Source organism: Lepidochelys kempii, chromosome 10 (assembly GCF_965140265.1).
Source record: "Lepidochelys kempii isolate rLepKem1 chromosome 10, rLepKem1.hap2, whole genome shotgun sequence".
Lineage (NCBI taxonomy): Eukaryota > Metazoa > Chordata > Testudines > Cheloniidae > Lepidochelys > Lepidochelys kempii.
The window spans coordinates 35,036,878-35,057,103 of record NC_133265.1 but is presented as its reverse complement, the minus strand read 5'-3'; the positions used below and the strand labels follow the sequence as shown (position 1 = coordinate 35,057,103).

At 46.5% G+C, this 20,226-nt stretch overlaps 1 protein-coding gene across 4 annotated transcripts in view; it reads left to right on the top strand.

Annotated features, from left to right (window-relative positions):
- Nucleotides 1–20,226, top strand: part of SBK1 (SH3 domain binding kinase 1) — an 80,628-nt gene that overhangs the window by 27,805 nt on the left and 32,597 nt on the right. The window contains exons 1-2 of one of the 4 annotated variants that reach the window (XM_073362823.1): nucleotides 8,064–8,687; nucleotides 9,932–10,062. The exons of 1 other annotated variant lie outside the window; for it this stretch is intronic. Coding sequence is in view for 1 of the 3 variants with exons in the window: in XM_073362821.1 (XP_073218922.1) it covers nucleotides 10,041–10,066 (26 nt within the window). In the remaining 2 variants the exon portion in view is untranslated. Of the gene's footprint in view, nucleotides 1–8,063; nucleotides 8,688–9,931; nucleotides 10,067–20,226 lie in introns of those variants that run through there. 2 more of the 4 variants (XM_073362821.1, XM_073362822.1) reach the window with 2 other exon arrangements.

The window sequence follows — 20,226 nt, the reverse complement described above, 5'->3', positions numbered from 1 at the left end:
CTTCCAGGACACTGGCTAACAGGTCCCTTGCAAAACTCCCAAACCAGATGAAATACAAACTAAACAACTCTGACCCATCTCAGACTTGAGCCTTTCGTCCATCTCACATTTCCCCCAGTTCTCGACTCTTCTACCAAACACCAACCCACAAGGCTTCCTCCCTGGAGCCTTGCTTCTTTTTCAAGGCCCATCACAGCAGCTAACACCACTCCTGTACATTTTCCTCACAGTTCTTCCTCCAGTTGGCTTCAGTCAGGTCTTTCCCATAGAGAAGGAACTCCAGACCACCTCACTCCTGGGACTCCACCACTCTCAGCTCTTTCCTTTTGACTCCTCCCTGAGCCTGACACACCCTCAGGGTGTAACAAGGTGCAGCTAATAGAGCTCTTAGGCCTTCTCAGGTGATGTGGGGTTTATATACCTCCTAAGAGAGACCAACCACAGAACATGAATAATGAATAGAAAAGAGTTGGAATGAAGTGTTTGTGGACAACACATGGCGTGAAAATTATTGGTCCAAATTTTTCAGCTAATACTTACAAAGAGTGAGCTCTCAAATGAGTTGCAAACCAAACACAGGTCTGCATTTGTAACAGATCCAGTGCCATGTTCTCAGCTGGGGAAAATCTATGCAGCTTGACTGACATCAGAGCAATGCCAGTTTAAACTAGTTGAGGATCATTATTTGTAATGAATAGTTTGACCAGATCTGTCAGTCATTCCAAGAATGGTAGGGTGGGAAGGAGACACAAAAGGAAAGAGATGACTTGTCTAGGGCTGGCTCAGGAAGGAATACCTAACTGCCTTTCATCTAATCTGTTATCTACAGTTATAGCCAGACCTTGTAGTACCACCTCTAGTTAAAATTGCCCTTATAAAAGACCTTCTTGTCAGCTGTTTGAAAACGTTACCAGTTTGGACTGAAATTTTCCATGCTGGGCATCTGCCTCAAGATGAATTTTCTTTTCAAGGTTCAGCTAAGATATTCCAGTCATTTTTAAGAACAAAATTAGGGAAAGAGGTGTTGTTTTGCCATGTTAAAAAAATCTTTCAGCTGTTTTGTTGAGACGCTTGAGAGGGTGGGTCACCTTTTTGCCATCCCTGCAAAAATCTGCCCAAATTTGGGCAAATTATAAACCTTTTTTGAAAAATCTCTCTTTGCACATGCTATGGAGAGACTTGTCAGACTCTCCAAAGAGTCTGTCTGCATTGAGTATGCTCCAGCCCAGGAATGCAGCTGTTGAGTAGGTCTCTCCCTGCAGTTGCTGCTCCCGGGTGCTGGGGTGTGCTGTGGCACCAGAACTGGGAAACTGTCTTTCCTGTGCTCTCAATGCTCCCCATGCAAGGTGTGTCTCTCTTCCCCCTTTTAGTGCTGATCCACAAAAAGGATGACAATCTATTACTGCTGCAGATTATGCCTGTAGCTGAACTGGCAGAGATCTGTTTGGGGGATCTAAAAGTGATCATGTGATGAACCACATGGGGGTGTCAGCATCATTCTACATGATGGAATTTGTTCAGTTTGCTTTTTTAAAAACCTAGGAAATTACACACATAAAACTATATTGAAAAGCCACAAGTAAGTTGGCAAAGTCAAGCACTCAGAAATTAGGAAATGCCAAAATTAAGGCCTGTGCAACCTTAATACTGCCCCCTTGTGTGTATGCATTATGCTACTGTCTTTAATGATGTGATCAGATACTATTTTTTCCACGGGCCCCCTGCCTCATTCAGAGCACAGGATGGACTGTGAATAGATCAGAACTAGCTAGTGTAGGAGGCTGCAATCTGTAGGACTCCTGTTCCTTTGTTGCACAAGTTGGAAGATGCTTGGTGACTGAGGCAGGAGACTGTAGGAAGAGAAAGGAGGGCCTCATGGTTAAGGAAGTTGACTCACAAAAATGTAGGGTTGGAAGGGACCTCAAGAGGGCCTCAAGTCCAACCCCCTGCACTGAGGCAGGACCAAGTAATCCTAGACCATCCCTGACAGGTGTTGTTTGAGCCTGTTCTTAAAAACCGTCAATGATAGGGATTCCACAACCTCTCTTGGAAGCCTATTCCAGAGCTTAACTCTCCTTATGGCTAGACAGTTTTTCCCAGTATCTAACCTACATCTCTCTCTGGCTGCAGATTAAGCCCATTGCTTCTTGTCCTGCCTTCAGTGGACATGGAGAACAATTGATCACTGGCCTCTTCATAACAGCCCTTAGCAGATGTGAAGATTATTATCAGGTCTTTTATGAAGACTAAACATGTCCAGGTATTCAACCTTTCCTTACAGGTCAGGTTTTCTAAACCTTGTTATCATTTTTGTTGCTCTCTTCTGGACTCTCTCCAATGTATCCAGTTTCTTCAAGTGTGGTGCCCTGAACTGGACACAGTGCTGCAGCTGAGACCTCACCAGAGCTGAGAAGAGCAGCACAATTACCTCCTGTGTCTTACATACAACACTCCTATTAATACACGGCAGAATATTAGCCTTTTTTGCAACTGCATCAGATTGTTGACTCATATCCAATTTGTGATACACTATAACTCCCAGATCCTTTCCAGCAGTACTGCTACCTAGCCAGTTATTCCCCATTTTGTAGCTATGTGGTCAGATTTGATTTAAATCTAATTGATTTAAATCACTAGTCAGGAAGACCCGATTTAATCATGGATTTCTATATAAAAGTGCATTCTTGTGGGTTGTTATAACCTTAATACATATTCTTCACAACTCAGAGATAGATGTAGGTTTCATTTTTAGAAGGTACACACTATACATTTTTAAAGTGATTTATTTTGAAAACTTTTCACATTAGTTTTACAACTATATCAGAAAATGAATGATTATTTGGTTATTTCATTTACCAAAGGTAATTGAAGCTGATATTTATGAAGTCATTGGGAGGTGAACAATCTCCAATTCAACAGGTTAATCATTAATATTAGGAGGACAACATCACCAGACAGACATTTACATTGTTTTATTTAATTAAAATAACAACATTATGTATTCTGGATTTTATTCTTCAACAGCAAACATACAATATTTTAACAAAACAAGCACATGAATTTTTGAATTTAGTTAAACATTCAAGTTTTTTAAAATCAGGTTTGTTTTTGTTAAAATTGTTTTTAACTAAAATAGTTAAATGAAATATTAAAAACAACAACAACAACAACCCAACTATGTCAGCCAGGTCAACTTAAAATATTTGCTTCTGCAGCTAACTCAGTTGTCTTCACCTTCATTTTCCTGTTTGTTCATAATCTGGAAAAGAAAAAGAAGCTTTCTTGCTTTGTCAGGTCCCAAACAGTTTCTCAATTTGGAATGAATTAATCCAAAGGAAGAAAATATTCTCTGTACGCTGCAGAAGAAGCTACTGCTGTTAAAAGTGAGATTATCACTTCAACAGTCTCTGAATCCAAGTGCTTAAGTGACTTCCACTAGTTCACTGTGGAAGTCTGACTTTCTTTAAAACATCATCAGCAAACATATATTTCTTGAAGGTTCACCCTTAGCTCTGAAGTTTATTATAGTTGGCATTATGGAGGGATGATTGCTGGATGTCCATGTCATAGCCAACTCCTCTTGTTCAGCAGTTAAGGTTTGACCCTGGAACCGAGTATTGAGAATATTTGCAAGAAAATGAGCTGGAGATAGTGCTTGTCCCACTCTTTTTTTAAATGCTTGTCATTTAACTCTGTCATTGCATATTTCTCTTTTTAGGATCTCACTCAGTTCCTTCCAAATTTCAACAGCATCAGCAATAAAATAGCTATTTCCCTGCATTTTGTTCAAGGCTAAGAAACAGGCTTCAGGGAACTCAGCATGTGTTCAACCTTTCTCTTAAGCTCCATGTTGAGAACTTCGTCTGTGACAGTGCCATCTATTTTTTGACTATTTTGTTCACAAACTGTCATCAGATTAGGCCAGTTCTTGATCTAGTGCTCAAAACAGTCCACTACTGAGTTCCATCGCACATCTTGTGGAAGAGTTAGCTTGGTTCCTCCCACTTTATTCAGAGCAGCTGCTGCAAAGTGGCTGTTACAGAAGTATTTTGCAATTTCAACAACATTAGCCTTTATTTCTGGAACACTGAAGTCTTTGGCTAGGAGGTGCATCAAATGAGCACTGCAACCGTATGTTATTAGCTTGGGACTCTCTTCTAAATTTCTTCTAATCTTGGATACATTTGCAGCATTGTCTGTGACCAAGCTGCGTACTAGACATTTGATTTTTTTTTATCAGTTTGTTATGACTTTTACTGCTACTTCTTGGAAGTATTCTGCTGTGTGTGCAATTCCCAAGGTATCAATTGTTTCTGTAAGGAAGACATTCCCTTCTTCTGTTATCACACAAGCACATACAACAGGATCATTGTGGACGTTGCTGCACCCATCAAGCCTCAGGTTAACAATTTTACCCTCTAGACCTTTTGCACATTGCTCAATTTCTCTTTCATACACGTTATCCAGCAATTGGCCTGTGACATCTGCTCTGTTGAGTGGACTATATCCTGGTCTTAATGACTGAACCATGTTAATGAAGAGTGGGTTCTCAATCATACAGAAAGGAGAGTTTGTTGCATAAGCAAACTGGGCAATTTTTTAATCAATTACCTCTTTTTGTAAACTGCTGGTTCTTAACACAAATTTATCTATATTTTTTTCTTTTTTGCTACAGGTGATATACCGTGGCTATGTGACATACATGATGTGACTGAAACACTATCATGGTGATCTTGAAGGTGGATAGTCTTCAGAATCCTGTATGTTGAGGATGGATTCTCCTAAACAAAATAAGTCAATGCAGTTATTTAATTATTACCATACTGCTAATTTAGTATTACTCATTGCGGTCACTGACACTCAGATCTACTTTAAAGCTGAAATTGTAAAAGGAAGATCTGCCTATTTCAGCTATTTATTTTTTATCACAACCTCATCTAAAATGATAGTACCATAGAGTAACAACTGTAATTTTTTTGCTCAAACATGAGAATTCAAGAATAGTCCAGAAGGAAGACAGGCAGTCCTTAGGAAAGAAGTATGAAATAAAAAAGTTTACCAACCTGAAGATCGTGCATGTTCAGACATGTTCCTTTCATCATCTTAAAATGCAGCTTCCTCCTGAGAAGGAACACTTCTCATGATGTTGTTTCATTCAGGCAACCAGGCCTTGCATTTCTTTGTTGCACTATTTGCATTTTGCACGCATGCCTGTCTTACCCACAGGTAGAGGAACTTCATTAAAATATTCCCAAACTGGATCTCTTTTATGGCCTGTTGCCATTATAGGTTTTCCCTTCTAGTGAGAGAATGATATGGTAGATCTCAAATCAATGAAGGCTACACTCAGAAAGACCTCAAGCCTTCTGGAATATGCTGCTCAAACAGTTTCACATTTGTTTCTACTGACTGTCCCTCCCTTCTCAAATTCACTTCCAGACTTCTTCTCCTTGTCCAGATCTATTCCGCCCGCAACAATCTTCTATTCATTGAACTTTGAAACTTTGTACTTTTAGAGAGACGTAAGGGATTAACTCTGTGTACATGAATTTGCAGAGGGACACTAGGGTTGAGGTCTGTTATTTCTCACCTCTACATATTTATTTATTTATTTAAAAACACTTTTGCTGTTAAGAAGCATGTTATCTCTGGAGACACAAAGCCACAGTCTGAGAACTGCAAAACTAAGCATCTCTGATGGCATCTTCTAGACTGAGCACTGAGTCCTATTGGGTAGATAGAAAGATTAACCTAAATCCATACAGAAGCCCCTGGAACCCCATAAGATTAGGTCCCTAATCCATGAACCCGTTGAAATTTGTTTACAAAACTTTTCTTAAACGTTACATGAATATATTGTCTCATACTATAGAATTCTAATTTATAATCCCTATTCCATGATGAGATCTCTTTGAGCTACAATGTATCTTAATTAAAATGATCTTTAGATAGGTTTTTTCCTCAAAAAGTATTTTATCAAAAAATCTGATTTAAACAAAAAAATCAGATTTTTTTTTAAAATCATTGATTTTTATCCACTCTGTATGTGGCTGATTTTTTTTCTTCCTAGGTGAAGTATTTTGCACTTGTCTTTATTAAACTTCATCTTGTTAATTTTAGACCAAACCTCCAATTTGTCAAGGTCATTTTGAATTCTAATCCTGGCCTCCAAAGTGCTTGCAACCCTTCCCATCTTGGTGCCATCTGCAAATTTTATAAGCATCCTCTCCATTCCGTTATCCAAGTCATTAATGAAAATATTGAATAGTACCAGAGCCAGACTGACTCTTGTGGAACCCCATTAGATATGTCCTCCCAGTCTGACAGTGAACCATAGATAACTAGTCTTTGAGTACGGTCTTGCAACCAGTTGTGCACCCACCTTATAGTAATTCAATCTAGACCACATTTCCTTAGTTTGCTTATGAGACTGTCATGTCAAAAGCCTTACTAGAAGTGAAGATATATCACATCCACTGATTCCATGTCAAAAGCCTTACTAGAAGTGAAGATATATCACATCCACTGATTCCCCAATTCACTAGGCCAGTAACCCTGCAAAGAAGGAAATTAGGTTTGTTTGGCATGATTTTGTTCTTGACAAATGCATGCTGGCTATTCCTTATAACTCTATAGGTGCTTACAAATTGATTGTTTAATCATTTGTTCCAATATCTTTCCAGGTATTGATTTTAGGTTGATTGGTCTATAAATCCCTGGGTCCTCTTTGTTCCCCTGTTAAAAGACAGGTATTATGTTTGCCCTTCTCCAGTCCTCTGGGACCTCACCCATCCTCCATGAGTTCTCAAAGATAATTGCTAATGGTTCCGAGATTGCTTTAGTTGGTTCCTTAAACACCCTAGGACAGGGGTGAAAGTAAGATCAAAATAATTACTGGTATGGGGGCCTGGCTCTGGGTTCCCGGAAGGGGTGGGGCTGGCAGGTCAGCCTCCCCCAGCCAGTCCCTCCATGTTGCTTCGGGGGCAATTTAAAGGGTCCGGGGCTCTGGCCACTGCTGTGATAGTGGCAGCAGTAGCTGGGAGCTCCGGGCCCTTTTAAATCACTGGGACCTGGGGCAGCTGCCCCTGTTGTCCCCCCGTCAGCAGTCGTGGGAGGGGCAGTGACATTAAAGCGCTGCTGTGTATGGGCCGCTACTGATTGCCACTTCTTACCGGTACGCTGTGCCAGCCCGCCCAGGCCCACTTTCACCTCTGCCCTAGGATGAATTTCATCAGACCCTTCTGACTTGAATACATCTAACTTATCTCAGTATTTTAAAACTATTCTTTCCCTATTTTGGCTCACATTTCTTCTCCCTTATGAATATCGTTTTGAGTCTCTGGTCACCGTAAACCTTTTTAGTGAAAACTAAAGCAAACTAAACAAACACCTCAGCCTTCTTAAAGCCATCTGTTATTGGTTCTCCTTCCTTACTAAGTGCAGGGCCTACATGGTCCTCAGTCTTTCTCTGACTCCTAATGTATTTAAAGAACCTCTTTTTATTGCTGTTTTTGTCCCTTGCCAGCTGTAAGTCATTTGGGGCCATAGTCTTTCTAACTTTGTCCCAAGGTGCTTGTGCTGTTTTTGTACTCCTCTATCGCAATTCCTCCTTGTTTCCACTTTTTGTAGGGTTCCTTTCTGAATAACTGGCCCCCCAAATAACTTGAGTTCCGCCCCCCTCCTTTGAGCAGCAGGGGACTGCACTGCCTGAGCTGCTCCTCCTGTTGGCCATTGGCGGCTGGGGTGGCGGCTCACTGCATCTGTCCAGCCAGGGACAGGGGAGCTGGGCGACTCTGCCCACACCAATGGGTGTCTCCTGCAGAGACAGCCAAACTCATGCTCTTGAGTCCTACCGGCGAGTGACACCGCTCCAGCCTGAACAAACCCCAGCCGCCCTCAGACTAACCCCGCCCCGTGAGCCCAGGCGAGCCCGGGCCTTTGGCAGCCTGCCCAGGCGTGTGACCCAGATACTCCGACCGGCGAGGTGAGGCGAAGGCGGCGGCGCAGGAGCGCTAGGACCCGGCTGGCTCGGCCCGCCGGAGGAGGAGCCGGAGCGCGGCGAGGAAGGAGGCCAGTGGCTGAGCTCTCAGGCAGAGACGGGGGGGACGTACCCAGACACACACACGCACCGAGCCAGGACAAAGCGGGGAGCTGGCTGTGGGGCTGGGGCGCACGGATCCCCGCGGGGCTGCTGGCCCAGAGGCGAGGCGGCTCTGGCTGCTCGGGGACCGTCCCTCCAGGGGCCGGGGGGCGCCGCGATGGAGCAGAGAGGCGGCGGCGGCGGTGGCCGGGCTGCGCGGCGGCTGCTGCTCGGGGACAAGCGAGGACCCCGCCCGGCGCCGGCAGCTGTAGCAGCCCGGGGCGCTCGCCGCGCCTGAGCCGCCCGCTCCATCCCCGGTCAGACCCGCGCTGCGGACCCGAGCCGGCAGCAGCCCCGCGCCCGGGGCCATGAGGACCAGACCCCCCTAGCGGGAGCCAGGCGAGCGGCGGAGGGGGGGGATGCCCCGGCCCCCCAGCGAAGTCAGGCGAGGCGGAGACCGAGCCCCGTCCGGGGGGCCCCCAGGGGCGCAGGGAGTGAGCCCCGCCCGGGCACCCAGGGGCGATTGTCGGCGGGCGAGAAGAAGGGAAGGCGAACGTGTGTGAGGGAGGCGGGAGCTGTCCGGGGGCTCGTCCCAGCTCCCACCCAGGTAAGGCCGGGCTCCGAGCCGCCCTGGGGCTCCGCAGATCTCCCCTTCGCGGCGTGGGTGGGGGTCCAGGTGGAGCCCAGCCCAGCCGGACAATGAAGCGGCACCCCCCAGCCCGGGCAGGGCCCTGCTAGGAGAAGGAGGTCGCTGTGAGGCTGGAGCCCCCCCAGCGGCCGGTCTGTCCCCCATTGTGCAGCTGCAGGCGGATGCTTCGGGCGGAGGCAGGTGCAGGGAGGGCTGGGCTCCCCTTCGGCAGCTCGCTCCAGCCCCCTGTTTGTACGTCTGAAGGGCCCTTTCCTTTGTGTCTCTCTTCAGTGCAAAACCTAGTCCCCCTCCCCCTCCCCCTCGTCAAGCGCTCGGCGGCACCAGCCCCAGCACAGCCATCCACAAGGGCTCTGCATGCAAGCCCTAAATGCGCTAGATCGGGGCTTTGCAGGGGGGAGCCCGAAGCCTCCCTCCTAGATTGTCCTGCTCTGGGAACACCCCTCTCCCCCTTGCTACTGGCATGGAAATTGACATGGTGGGGAGTGGCCGTGAAACAGGCATCCAACCTCTCTTTTTATCAATGGATCTCGATCCCGCCTAAGCCTGATTCCCCCCTTCACCCCAGCTGTCCCTCCCCCTGCCCTGTAAGGGGTACTGGAGTAAATAAATAGCAGCATCGGGTATGGCTTGGTTCTGTCAGGCCCTTTCTCTGTGAACACAGAGGGATGTCAGTGAGCTGGTAGCAGCACCAGGAGCAAATTCTATTGTCCCTCCGCCCCAGAGCTCTCCCAAAGCTGGCACAACCTGTGCGTTTGAATTGGTCTCTTCCATCCACAAGTTGTCATCCGTTAGTACCTGTATCTAGGGGCCAGTGCTGGAGGTGACAAGTTCCCAGCAGTGTCAAGATCCTACGTATTATGCCCATCTGTCTCTCACTGCAGCCTTCCTCTTTGCTACCTGCACTTTCCCTGTCAGGTTAGGGTCCTTCTAGCCAGTTCTCAGGTACACTTCCCTTCTGTTCTTGCCTTAAATCCTCACTGTTGTTCTAGGAGGGAATTTTCAGCGCTGCCCGGGGCTACTTATTTGATCTCTTGTTTTCCTCCCTTCTGTGAATCGCTGAAACTTTCTGTCAGATTGCTGCATGGATTTCAGGGCTTGGCTTTAGGCAGTAATGGGGGTGGGGTGGGTTTAAAGGAATGTGAAGAGCAGGAGGAGGGATTATATTCTGAGGTCTCCATATATCATACACTGCCTCCCCCGAGGCTTTCTAGTGCTTCCAGAAGTGCTCCAGTGACATGGTGTTTGTGCTGTGAAACCCTCCTGGAAGAATCTTTTGCTAGAGGCAACCCTGCTGGAAACACTGTCTCAAAGATGGCCTGTCCTCTACCCCCAGGTAGGTAAGTAGCAATCTCTCTTGGGGGAGGAGTGCTGATTTTTGGAAGGTGGTGTATCCCCTCCCTCCATAGGCACAGAGCAGTATCTCCATCATTACGCACCCTGAGAACTGGCCAGAGCTGTTTCTCCTGGCAAACATGCTGTAAATACTAATTAATGGATCCATTTAACAGCAGCGCTCCTTGTGAGCTGGGGAGATAATGTCTTGTCCTGGTGACATCTCCTGATGTCATTGGCCTTAAGGGGGGGGGGCACGACTCACCTGCCCTTTGGGCCTCCCAGCACCTTCTTTAAGCATGGCAGGATGATCACCTCACAGAGCACGTGTCATAGAGCTAGACAGTTCTTGGTCTCCTCTGACTCGGTTCTTGGGCTCAGACTTTCCAGGTGGCCCAGCTATTCAGTTGCTTAGGGTAGCTGGTGACTCAGGGAATGCAGCTGGTGTGGCTATGATGTGCGTGGCCATTTATTTTCATTTCTGCCTGATGGTCCTGCTGTCACTGGAGTCTTCTCTTCTGACCTGGGTGTGCTGCTTGTCATTCAGCTTTGCCTGTACTCTAGGGATGGTATCCCAGGTTGGGAGGGGACTAGAGCCCAGTTGCTTGATTTTGCTGTATTGTCAGGGAACCAAAAGATCTCAGCAGGGATCAGTTCCTGCTGGTAGCTTATAGAAACTCTGAACCAGAGAGGGAAACAGAGTGAGTCATGCTTGAAAGGAGTTGGAGCCTGAGTGGCAATGGAAATCCGGGGGTAAGGACTGGTGAAGAGTTTAGGGGACTTTAGTTTTCCAGATGTGCCTTTTCAATAGTCACTGTGCAGCGGAGCCGCGAGGAGGAGCGTGGTTGTAATGGCTCCTGAGAATTTTGCTCTGGAGTGATTGATTGAGGGCTGTGAATAGAGGTGGCCCTGTTGACTTGACGAAATTGATTGCTGGGATGGAGCTGATGGATTGGGCTAGAAAAGGCAGGAAAAATAAAAAGAGAGACAGGGAAGCAAGAGGCCATCTCCAGCCGTGAGATCGGAAGCTAGGCAGTGGTGGTCCAAGTGGCAGGCAGTGGAGGGGTGAGCTGCCCACCTGAACTGGACAAACAGAGGAGCGTGGCAGGAAAGGTGAGAGCTGATTGGGTTTGGTTTTTTATCTTCCTTCTCAGCGGGATGCAGTGGAAAGAAGCTGTCATTGAGCTAGAGTCTAGCTCAAGAATCAGCTACACTTTAGGAAGGGTGAGTGTGACCCAGTTAAATATCCATTGACCGCCTACTTACCCTGTGGCCAAATTGTGTCTGCAGATGGTAGAAGCAACTCAAGGTGCTCAGAGGCCAGGGCTGCTCTCCTACCAGATGGACAGCATGGTGCATGATGTACCTATATGGGGCTGGATCCTCAGCTGCTATAAATTGGCATAAGGCTTTTATTCTGATTGCTATACTAACTGAGAATCTGGTTCTTGGGATCTAGAGACCTGCAGGAATGGGGCTGCCAATTACCTTCAGTTGAAGCCTGTGTTGGGATGGAAGGAGATCAAAGAAGCATGAAGAGATGGGTCGAGGGAGCCACCATCTGGCATAGGCTGAGGGGGATAATAATTCCTCCTAGACTGAGCAAATCCCTCTGGGGGAAAGAGAGACCATTGGCGCATTGGATGGATGCTGCTTTTACCAGACAAAGAAAGAGCTGGCTGTGGGTTGATCAGAGGGGAGAATGTTGGATCTCATGAGCTAGGAATTCTCTTACGGAGACTTGGGGCATTGGTGGGCACGGTAAATGGCAGCACTAGTGGCAGGCAATAGCAGGATATGGCACCTGGGATCTGCCTGTAGATGCTTAGAAACAAGGCTGAGGTTAGGGACTTTGTGCTCTGAGATTCTTCTAGTCCCACACACAGGGAGATAGAGCAGCTGCAGTTTGTGGATGAGGGGAGGGACTGAGTTTATTAGGTTGTGGGGAAAGGAGGGCTTTTAATCACTGCTGGCAATGACAGCAAAGAAGAGTTTGGAGGCTGTTTAAATTGGATGCAAGGGTGCGGGGGGTGGGGGAAAGCTGGCAGGTGCAGAGAAGCTCTCTAGTCAGACGATGGACATCATCTGCTGGGGACATCGGAGGTACAAGTTCCACTGCAGTATGTATCCAGTAGACTAGGCTAGGATTGCCCTGTGGGAAGGGTGAGAACAAGGAGGAATAATCCAATAAGGTATAACAAGAGTTTCAGGCAAAATGAGCTGCCCTGTTACAAATCACAGCTACTATCAGCTGCAGATCAGCGTGAGATGTTTGAAACATACCTGGGTGAGCTGGAAAGGCTGGGATTGGGGGAAGATCTCGACACCACTGGCATTTCCGTGGTGGGAAGAGAACAATTAGTGAGATGCTCTGACAAACTATACATGGGGAGCAGGGCCATAGCCAAAGGATCCATGCCACAGAGACTGCTTGAGTGATTAGGAGTAGGAGACCCAAACCCATGATGCAGGTCACAAGAATACACATCCAGTAGTCAGCCTCCACATCAGAAGAGTTCTGGTGAGGTGTCCTGATCATCAGTGCATATAAAGAAGAGGTCAGCTACCATGATGCTTCACCACTGAAGATGATGGGTGAATACCTATCATGGGGTTACTCTTCACGGGTGGTGAAAGTGAGACATTGTCAGAGAAGATGGAAGAATTGGGGGCGGTAGGGTTGAAAGGAGATGAAATGATGGAACAACTCAAATAATTAAGTTCCCATAAATCACCAGCACTGGAAGTCCCTCTTCAGAGCTTGCTAAAGAATGGAGTAACTGAGCTAGTAACAGAGATTTGTAATTTATCATTAAAAAGTGTTGAGAAGCCAGAGGACTGGAAGGCAGCCAATGCTGTGTCATCTCTGTAAAAAGGTGCCACGCTAAGGGTGTGCTTGGAAATAATAGGCCAGGGAAAACAGTAGAGAAAAGCTATGGAAGAGAGAATTGCAAAGCATTGAAACGAGAGTAATAGTTTAAGGATGACTTCTATAAGAATAAAGGTATCTGTCTCACCTGTTAGCACTGAATGATCAAACTAGTTGGTAGAGCAGAAATGGTGGAGATCAGTTATTTGCTCTTTCCAAAGGCTTCTGGGGAAGAGCCTCCTAAGATGCTATTCAAGATACCTGGTAACCATGGGGAGAATGGTGAAGTCCTGTCACTGATTAAAAGCTGACATGGGATGCGAAGAGATCTCATTGGGGGGAAACATTACATATGGAAGCCCTGAGGGTCTGCTCTAGGACTTCTGTCCAATACATTTATTAACCTAGAAAGGGGGCTGGGTACTGAAGTAGAAAAATTTGCTCCCAACACAGAGCGCACGACTGAGAGCTCACATGGGGTGGAGGGTGAGAAAACCTGGATTTGTGCTGGAAATGGCCCAACTTGATGATCACTTTAGATAAGCTATTACCAGCAGGAGAGTGAGTTTGTGTGTGTATGGGGGTGGGGGGGTGAGAAAACCTGGATTTGTGCTGGAAATGGCCCACCTTGATTATCATGCACATTGTAGGGAGAGTGGTGGATGGGCTATTACCAGCAGGAGAGTGAGTTTGTGGGGGGGGGGGGCGGAGGGTGAGAAAACCTGGATTTGTGCTGGAAATGGCCCAACTTGATGATCACTTTAGATAAGCTATTACCAGCAGGACAGTGAGGTGGGAGGAGGTATTGTTTCATGGTCTCTGTGTGTATATAATGTCTTCTGCAGTTTCCACGGTATGCATCCGATGAAGTGAGCTGTAGCTCACGAAAGCTCATGCTCAAATAAATTGGTTAGTCTCTAAGGTGCCACAAGTACTCCTTTTCTTTTTTGCGAATACAGACTAACACGGCTGTTACTCTGAAACATACACCTGTGTAATTGATTTAACTACAAAGGAGTCACACCAGATTTACAGAAGTGTATGAGCTGAATCAGGCCCTATATGATTTAACTTAGTGCAGAGGCATTATGAGGAGCTCCAGAAGAATCTGGAAAAATTAGGTGACATGAAATTCAGCCTAGAAAAATGGCAAAGTTGTGCCCATTGGAAGTGACATTGGACAGTGCCCTGCTATCACAGGCAACCTGTGATTGCTGTCAAGGGATCATTGAAACTACTCATCCACTCCTTGAGGATCTGAATTGGTTGTAATTATCTAGGCATCATTGTGGACAACACAATGAAGCTGCCTGCTCAGTGTGCAGCAGCCATGAAAATGGAGTGGATTAGGTGTTAGCATGACATAGGAAGGGGAAAGAGAATGATGCAGAAAATGTTATAACATCATTACCTTGAACATTACCACATTCAGATTTAGTTTTGTCTAGTGAGTGCCACGTGCGTGCTCCTAGTTCTCCATCACATGAGAATAAAAGGCCACTGGAAATTAAAAGGCAGTGTACTTAAAATGGATGAAGAGAGCTGTTTTTTGAGGGGAAGTTGTGGAACTCCCTGCTACAGGATATCACTGAGGTCAACAGGCTAGCAAGATTAAGGAATGATTAGACCTTTATACAGGGTGAGGAGGATGGTCTTGGAATGAGACTCAGTCATTGGATAGCCAGTCAAGCAATCTGATTTCAGTTTCTGGCTCTGCCACATGCTTTTTGTGTGACCTTAGCCAAGTCATTTAATATTTTGGTGCCTCAATTTCCCATTTGTAAAATGGGCATAATACTTCCCTACCTCCCAGGGTTTTTTTGAGGATAAATCTTTTGAGCTGCTCAGATATGAGTGACAGGAGCCGTATACGCACCAAGGCAGATAGAATAAGAATAGCATCAGTTGTGACACTCATTATGAGGACTGTCAATCTAAGTGCCTCATGACATCAGCTGGGGTCAGGAAGAAATGTTGCCCTATGGGATATTGCATCTGTAGATGCTCTCTGTGGGTAGTGATGGTTACACCTTCCTCTAAGTTACCTGATATTAGTGACATGGGACTAGATGGACCATTTGGCTGCCCCAATGTGGCAGTTCCTATGAAACGGCCCCTGTACAAATATTGAATCTCTGCTGAGATGCAGTCTAGTCATGTTATCTGTATAACATGACCTGTCCTGGTGAGTTACTCTGCTGCCCACTGTACTGCTCGTGGCCAGCCAAACTGGCAGTTAGTATCTGTTGCATCTCACTGACCGGGCTTTCATTACACCATAATTATGAACTGAAGAGGTTTTTCCCCCTATGCTCCTAATCAGTTAATTAAGTACAATATCCACTGAATGCCTATGTTTTTCAGGGGCTATACGGCAATATTTATGCTTATAGCTGTTTGCACTGCACACATTCTGACCTTTTGAGGGTCTATTACGTGGCTGCTAATTTTTGCTTTTGGGATGAATCCTATGGTACAAAAGCCTGGTCAGAAATTGCTATGCTGATTCTGAGTTACCCGAGGAAGCAGTGTACAAAATGGTATTACCAAATGGCAGGTGGAGATCCCATAATCCATGAGAAGGAATTGAACCCAGATCTAGTGAGCTAGCCTAGAATGCAAGGCATGTGGGTTAAATACTCTGCTCTGCCACAGACTTCCTGTGTGACCTTGGGGAGGACACTTAATCTTTCTGTGGCTCAGCTGCTATCTATAAAATGATGGCAGTTCCCTCCTCACAGGGGTGTTGTGAGCATAAATACATTTAAAAATTGTGAGGTGCTCAGGTTCTATGGTAAGGGGCCAGATCTGTACAAGAGACAGTTGGCGTGGCTTACCAAGGGGTGGGTTAGAGCAGGATCTTTGAAATCAGGCTTGCTGGTGGCCTCAGAGAGACCGTCACAGTAGGGAGTCAGTGAGAAACCAAGGGCCAAATATCCTGCTGGTTTAAATTGGTGAAACTCCATTAACTCCCACAAAATTGTGACAGATTACAGCAGTTGAAACTTTGTCCCAAAGAATCTGTCTGCCTGGATGGGGCTGGAAGGTTGAGATCAACATGTCCACTGGATAAGGAGTTAGGGACAGAGAGGGACAGTCTGGGGGTTTGGTGGCAGGACAAAGTGTGCTGAATCTGTGTCTTAATTAATTCCCTCCAGGAATTGCTGTCATGTAATTTTTGAAGATTACCAGATTATTATTGTCTGTATTACAATATTGCCTCGAGGTCTGCACTGAGATTGGGGCCCTGTCATGTCAACTGCTGTACAAACAGGCTATGGCTATGCTTTCAGCAGCATGCAAACCCAGCCAGCACAGGTGTAAATAGCAGCGTGGAGGGTGAGGCATGGCTTAGGCAAGTTAAGCAGAGGCCCTGTTTGCCCGAAGCCAAAGAGATATATCCTACATGGCTCTCTGCATGCCCAAGCAACGCCTCCCATGTCTACACTACTATTTTTAGCTGCGTAGCGTCCCACTGCCTCAGCCTCTCCCTGCCATGGTGAAAGACTCCAGCAGTGGGGAAAGGCTCAGGCAGCTTCCCGCTGCCGGAGCCTTTCCCTGCTGTCGGAGCCTTTCGCTGCCATGTGTACCCAGAACCGTGAGTGTGGACTCAGCCTGCCTTTCACTGCAGAGCGTAGCTACATGTACCTGACATGCCACCACAGGTAGGCAAGGCCTTACGGAGGGACAATTCTTGCCCCAATGAGCCTGCCATCTAAATAGACAAGACAAAGGGTAGGAGGGGGAAATAGAGACACAGAAGTGATATGACTTGCCCAAGGTCTGGCAGCAGGTCAGCAGTCCCAATACTCTAGTCACAGACCACACTGCCTCCCTGATATATGCATATAGTCCCTTTCCTTCCCCCATTGTAATTTGTGTTTTGTTTTGCTTTTTTTAACCAAGCAATCAACACTAAAGGCTATATAGCTGCATCCATGGAAAAAAGAGGAAGAAAGCAAAACACAAAGCATTATACAAAGAATAGATACCTTGATGTGACCTATAGTGAAGGTTGCTGCTGAAAAGGAAGGAAGGAGGGGATGTGGTTTAATAAATGGAGTGTCACAGCAGGACTCCTGGGTTCTATTCCTGGCTCTGCTTCTGTTTCAGCTTGTGACTTCTGTGAATGACTTTGCCTCTCTGGGCCTCAGTTTTCCCATTTGCAAAATTTAACTTAGCTGTTGTGAAATTGAATTAATTAATGTGTGTAATGAGCTGTCAGATGGAAGTTGCTAGGGAAGTGCAAAGTATAATTATTTATTTGTGTGGGGCAAGGGAAATCCATCTTTGTGGAGGGCTAAGTCAATTATCCATGTGCAAATCCACCTAGCTACTGACTGCCCCTTAAGACAGAAAAGAGCCCAAGAATATCCAGCAGTAAGAATATATATGTAACTAGTATTTACATGGAAAAAGTAATAGAGCTGGTTGGAAATTTTTTTTGACCAAAAATGCGTTTTCAGTTTGAAATTTGAAGCATTTAGAAAACTGTATTAATTTCAGTGAAATTTTGTTTAGAAAACAAAACAAAGCATTTCAATAATGTCAAACCTCCTATTCCATCCTTTTTTGGAACATGACGTTTTGATTTTTTTTTTTTTGGTTACAAAACAAAATCAGGTTTTTTGTTTTTTTTTTATATAACAAGATGTTTAAAAGTTAAAAAGTCAAAATTGGAATGAAATGTGGTGGTCAACTTGAAATTTTTTTTTTTTTTTCAGAATTTTGTTTTGCAGGAAATTTTTAAATTTTTGGGGTGTGTTGTTTTGGAACTGAATATATATATAGTGGTCAGGGCGGTCAGAGGGCGGGGAACAGGGGGGTTGAATGGGGTCAGGGGTCCTGAGGGAGTAGTCAGGAAGGAGGAGGGGGATTGGATGGGTCGATGGGGGGCAGTCAGGGGCAGGGGTTCTGGGGGCGGTCAGGGAGAAGGGATGGTTGGATGGGGCAGAGGTCCCAGGGGGGCAGTCAGGAATGAGAGGAGGGTTTGGATGGGGCGGGGGGACTGGGGGCGGTCAGGGGACAGGGAGGGGTGGATAGGGTAGGGGTCCTGGGGGGGCTGTCAGGGGACAGGGCAGAGGTTGGATGGGGCAGAGGTCCCGGGGGGGCTGTCAGGGGGCAAGAAGCATGGGGGGTTTGGATAGGGGGCAGGGGCTGGGCCACACCTGGCTGTTTGGGGAGGCACATCCTTCCCTAACCGGCCCTCCATACAATTTCAGAAACCCGATGTGGCCCTCAGACCAAAAAGTTTGCCCGCCCCTGTTGTAAGTGATGATTGCGCTTACAAAATGTTGCTGCAAACAAGCATCAACTGTAATGGTATTTCCCACAAAATGGAAACCCAGTTTTCACCCAGCTTTAAAAATTAATCAACTGATTTGGATCAAACAAAGCTAAATTGAGGTAGGGGGATTGGAATTGGATTCAGCGAGACGTGAGTGCTAATCCCACTTGTGCCTCAGATCTATAGTGTAGCTTTGGGAGGTCACTTTGCCTGGTCTCACTTCCATCATTTGTTTCTCTTGTCAGTTTAAACTGCAAGATCTTTGGATCAGGAACCCTCCCTTGTTATGTGTTTGTCTGGTGTCTAGTGCCGTGCAGCTCTGATCTCATCTCAGACCTCTAGGAGCTTCTGTAATACAAACATATATTGATTATGTGTATTGTGATGGCATCAAGGAGTTCTGGGCATGGCCTGCGACCCCATTGTGCTAGTTGCTGTACAAACACAGAACAGACAGTCCGTCCCTGTCCATATCACTGAATCTGTTTGGAGGTTTGACAAGGGTTATCTTTTTTCCTTATTGTTTCATGTGTGCAGTTCTTGGTTCCAGCCAAGACTGAAATCTGGAATCTAATCTAATCCGATCTTTTTGTCTAATCTCTCTATGGTCTGACTTTACCGGTTCCAGTCCCGTTCCGTATAGACAGGCAGCCCCATAACTAAAACCAACATGCAGCCATTGATATTGCTGGGCAGCTTTAAAGGAGTCCAAGAATGCTGTGGCTAATGGAGAATTACCCTTTCTCATCCCAGCGGCTGGTCCCTCTAGGTCAGGATTGAGGCACTGCCAGAGGCTGGTGTTGTGTGATGCGTGCCCTGCACGTGTTGAGAGAGACTCCTCCAGACTCCAGGGTGTTGCTCTGGCAGCTTTCCTGAACACTCAGTTCACACAGACACCCAAATTAAATACTGATTTACACAGCCCTGCTACCCTACAGAACAAGGACTTATGCTCCAGGAGATGAGCAGTGTGATAAACTGCCCTCCGTCTTTCTCCTTTCAGCAGGAAGCGAAGGGAAATGTGCAGACAGCTCCAGGTGGGAAGCACAGCTGAGAAGCTAGAAGGGCTGCCTGCTTTGCCTGTTGTTATTTCTGTTACTGCTGGACTCCGAGCACTAGGAGCTGTCCAAACCCAGCATGAGAGACAGCCCGAAATAGACAAAACAGAGGAGCAAAGTGATTTGCTTCAGATCATGTAGCAGGTCAGGGATCAAACTGGGACTAAAACCCACATCTGCAGAGTCCTAATCTAGTGTTCAACCCCCTAGGCTAGGTTATGCACTCCCTTCCCTGTCCCAGTGGGGTCTGCAGATGTGCTGTAAATACCTTGTAGGTTCCCAGCTTTTGCTGGACTGGGTTCAGGTCAGTCACTACAAGCAGATGCCCTGCCCGTGAGTAATAAGCACCTCAGAGGTGCGGCACCTCTAGGAGAGTGTGTGAGGCTTGTGTGCTCTTGTCTCAGGTTTGCTAAGGGGGGTGGATCGCTCTACATAATCCCCTGCCTTTCAGATCCACCAGGTGGGACTGCAAACTGGCACCTCTGGGGGTCAGGCTGATGGAGGAAAGCTGCCATCCAAGACATGGTCATGGAGCAGCCTGATGCACAGCTGGTCTCAAATGACAGGCAGGTGCTTTGTTTAGATTCCATTCAGGGAGTGAAATTCACCCTGTGCAGAGGGCCAGCACGAGGCCTGGCCACTTGAAAGCTACCCAGACACTTCAGTAAGTACTGAATGGAGCTGCCCAGCTCTGCCACTATTCCACTGCCCAGGCCCCAGAATGGTGCCATCATCTCCACTTGCATTTAAATACAAACCTATGGGGGACAATTTCAAAAGTGCCCCAGAGAGGTGGGACACTGACTCATTGAAAGCCAATAGGAGTTAGGCATCAGGCTGTAGTTTTCCACAGAACTCATCCCTGACAGTTGTCACTTACTGCTCACCTTCAGAGCTTTCCTGCAGGCAACTTTCTGTACCCCCTCCTACACCTCTTCTTTTCTCAGGCAG